At 41.8% G+C, this 4225-nt stretch overlaps 1 protein-coding gene across 1 annotated transcript in view; it reads right to left on the bottom strand.

Moving 5' to 3' along the window:
* Window positions 1-3461, bottom strand: part of LOC308284142 (voltage-dependent calcium channel gamma-4 subunit-like) — a gene marked incomplete at both ends in the record, with an annotated part of 43997 nt that extends 40536 nt beyond the window's left edge. Inside the window, one exon of the mRNA XM_080724691.1 lies at window positions 3236-3461. Coding sequence (XP_080580817.1) covers window positions 3236-3461 — 226 coding nt within the window. The remainder of the gene's footprint in view (window positions 1-3235) is intronic.
* Between the last annotated feature and the right edge of the window lie 764 nt (window positions 3462-4225).

The following is a 4225-nucleotide window of genomic DNA, read 5'->3' as shown; positions in this document are numbered from 1 at the left end:
TAATAATTCCCACAGGTTGAGAACCACTGACATACTGTACACACCTGTATCTTAGGGGGAAAGATTTGCACATGTATACGATTCTAGAAATTGACACTGTAATTCAGGGGTTGCCGTGGATGAATAAGTTAATTATTACAGGGGTGCCTTGAGTAAAAAAAAGGTTTGATAACCGTACATGTCTGTGCCGGAAGCTCACAGAACATGCAGGGGAGGACAGAACAAACTGCTGAATGAACGTCTCTCTCTCCTGAACAAGACGTCACTGCCAGCCCCAGACATAATAGAGAACAACACACAAAAAAAAACCCTACAGAAACAAATCAAACAGGAGAGGTGAAAAAGAGACGACAACAAAACAAACCCTTAACATTTTAAAACATGACGTGAACTCAGAGTATAATAATCTATTTTTACATCATCCCGGGCATGTTTCCATAGCGATTTCAGAGGACGTTGCCTGGCAACAGCATCAGACACAATGAAGAGATGAATGGGCAGAGGGCTGATCAGGGGCGTCACAAGGGGTAGGAAAGTGGGACTGAGTTACCAGGGCCCAAGGTGGAGGGGCCCTAGTAACTTTAGCTATTGAAAAATAGCAGATATTCAAGCTCACAGCGCGGCACCGAGTGCCGCGCTGCGAGCTTGTAGATCTGCTATTTTTGAAAAGTGGTGAAAATGTGCGCAACTCTTTGAATATATATTTTTTAAGTGAACATTTGTAACTCAAATGTTGCTTCTGGGGGGTCCCTGGAACTAAATATTTTGAGATGGGGGGTCTTTCACATGAAAAAGTTTGAGCATCACTGACATGGAAACATAGGTTTCTTGGCACACAATTTCACGATCTTTCAAAATTAGCAGATCTACAAGCTCGCAGCGCGGCACTCGGTGCCGCGCTGTGAGCTTGTATATCTGCTATTTTTCAATAGTTAACATTCATGGGGGGCCCGCAGTGAATCCTTGTACCCAGGGCCCAGAATTTGGTGTGACGCCCCTGGGGCTGATCATGCACGCACACTTCGCTCGACTCCAAATGAATCGCTTCGGTTTAAAAAAAAACTCAGTTTTCTTTTAACTCTGGGAGGGTGCACGTGGAACCAAATGGACCCCATTTGTGACTCAGGGTTTTACAGACCCGGGTTTGCGGGACTTGTTGTCATGTCATGGTTATGCATTTCTAAAGTTCTTTTCTGGGTTTTCCAAAGTATAGCTTGTATATTCATATTCATGCTTAGCACCCAAACACAACTGCAAATATAGTTGTAAAAGAGATCCATGCATTGTTAGACTTTTGTACTGTCTATAGGTGGGGTTGAGGGTTTGACATGAAATGAAACTAAGGAGATGGACTTTATAATCTAGTTTATAGTTTTGTGTAGGATGATTGTAAACGATTGTTGCAAAAACGTGACATTAAATGATTTTATTTTTATTTTTTTAAAGGACCCTCAGTTTTTTGGGGCGGGTATTGCTTATTTTGGGCTTGCTGCGTGTGTAATGTTGTTTACACCAGTGTTTCTCAAATATCTTCAAGTCAAGGACCCCCAAATACAGTATTTTTTCTTCTGCAGACCCCCATCTGAATGTATTTGATGCCAGGGACCCCATACAAGCTTTGTGTAGTTAAAATGTTTCAGAAATATTCAAAAATAAGATGTTTTTGAAATTTAAGCAGATCTAAAAGCTCTCACAACACCTGGCAAAGTGGCGTTCTGAGCTTGTAGATCGGTTAATTTCAAATAGCCGATGTGTATGTTTAAAGGGCTCATGTAGCCCAATCACTTTCTTTTGGGCTTGTTTTCATAGACCTGGTTGCTTGTTTCTCTCGCAAAACCTGGCAACACAGGCACAGGGTACTTTTAAAACCATTTGTTTTAATGTATTCAGCCATATGGGGGTTCAATTGTAACTCGCATTGAACCCATTGAACCCTATTCTAGAGCAGCACATGTAAGATTATTTTGTCTCATAGCCTGGCTGTGCACATCTATCTATCTATCTATCTATCTATCTATCTATCTATCTATCTATCTACCGGTATCTATCTATCAACTGTATCTATATCTATCTATCTATCTATCTATCTATCTATCTATCTATCAACTGTATCTATATCTATCTATCTATCTATCTATCTATCTACCGGTATCTATCTATCTATCTATCTATCTATCTATCTATCTATCTATCTATCTATCTATCTACCGGTATCTATCTATCTACTGTATATCTATCTATCTATCTATCTATCTATCTATCTATCTATCTATCTATCTATCTACCGGTATCTATCTACCGGTATCTATCTATCTATCTATCTATCTATCTATCTATCTATCTATCTATCTACCGGTATCTATCTATCTATCTATCTATCTATCTATCTATCTATCTATCTACTGTATCTAGCTACTGTATCTATATCTATCAAACTAACTTTAGGCTATAACAACTGCCAGTTTCTACTTAATAGTGCTTATTGGTACGGAATAGGCAAAATATCATTACATATACAGTATATGTATATTTCACCTGTAAACAGATGCTGACAATGAAGCTGATCCTGAAATATCAACGGGTTCATACAATGAGAAGGAATAGATCGTGTTTTTCTATCACCCCGAAATGCGTTTTTGCGCACAGGATATGGTTGTTCTGGATAGGCTATATGGTCCCCACTCCCAGCTAAATTGGTTAATAGGCTGTAGCATCAACATCTGTGTAATCACTTAAACCATGAAGCAAGCCTACACTCCGGCTAATTGCCGATCTATAAAAGTGCTTTGTAGATCCGTCTTTTTTTTTCTTTCTTGAAAGACAATGTGCCACCATATAAAAATAAATGACTTTGGTGGGTTCTTGACATTAAAAAGGTTTGACGCACTGTAGCTATGGTTCAATTTGGACCCAACCATCCATCCATTCATCCATCCATCCATCCAGTTACAGATCAGGTGGACACTATAGGGAAATCTGGGCACCTCTATGTAAAATTGACTATAGAGTCAACTATTTTTGCATAGTCAACAAGAAGTTGAAGGATAAAATCAACTCTGATAATGATGTACCATGCATGCTAACATCATGTCCAGCCTACTTTACATTACTTAAGACCATGTTTCTTAATTTCTACTATTACATTTCTTAACATTTTGGACTAAATAGCCAATTGGTGCCCAGATGTCCCTATAGTGCCCACTTCCACCCATGCACCCACCGCTCGCTGCCTTACCTTCAATACAGCAGACCCTCCAGAGGCCGGAGTGGGTCAGGTCCCCCCGGCGGGTCCGGGGCTGAGGCTGGGGGTCCTCCGCCGTGCCGTTGGCGGTGGCGTTGCAGATGTACTGGCGGGAGTAGAGCCAGTAGTCCGTGCCGATGGCGATGCTCATCAGGCTGAACGCGGCGAAAGCCCCGACCGTGGCGAGCAGCGTCTGGACCCCGCGCTCACACCACGCCATGGCCACGCTTTCATACTAAATATTCCAACAAAACAAGGAATGGTGGTCCGTCTGACAACACGAAAGGCACGGATCAAACCCCCGTCAGCGAGCGGTTAATTCTCTGGGCACAACATGGGCATGTTTGTGTGCGTCCAGGCGCGCAGCGCTTCGCTCCACACAGCTCTATAGTTTGCTGCTCTTCTTTGCAATTTACGCGTTCCAAAGACGCTCCTTCTTCTTATCCAGAGAGACTTAAAAAGTGTCTGTGTGTGCGACCAGAACACGCAGAGAAAGCATTGAATTCCCTGTCAATACACAAGGTAGATATAAAATATCCCCCAAAGAGAATCTCAAAGAAGCTCTCTTCTCTCGCCTTTTTTTCTCTTTACAATTTAAACTTTAATCAAAGACATTCTCATCCAGATTGACTCCGGAGTGTGACATTTGAATAAGCAGAGAAAACACGGACTCTAGTCAATTAACAAGGTAAGTATTCAGCAGAGAGCACAATGTGACGCCTGGAAGAAGTGGAAGAAGCTTCCTTCTTTTCTCTCCCCTTGAAGCTGAAAAGCGTGAATGGATCCGCTGTTCTCTCGACAAGATTTATAGGCGTTCTAGCGGCAGACTTCTACTCTCTCATCCAGTCCAGAGAGTCAGTGACTTACAACAACAAGTGTGAGCTCGGAATAGTAAGCGGAGAAAACGTTAACTCCAGTCAATAAACAAGGAGGTAATCACATAAATAAGAGAGGAATGTTTAGGCTTGGCTGCATGTTCTCTCC

Source organism: Nannobrachium achirus (assembly GCF_963921795.1).
Source record: "Nannobrachium achirus genome assembly, chromosome: 4".
NCBI classification, from domain to species: Eukaryota; Metazoa; Chordata; class Actinopteri; order Myctophiformes; family Myctophidae; genus Nannobrachium; species Nannobrachium achirus.
This window is presented reverse-complemented; position numbering and strand designations above follow the sequence as displayed.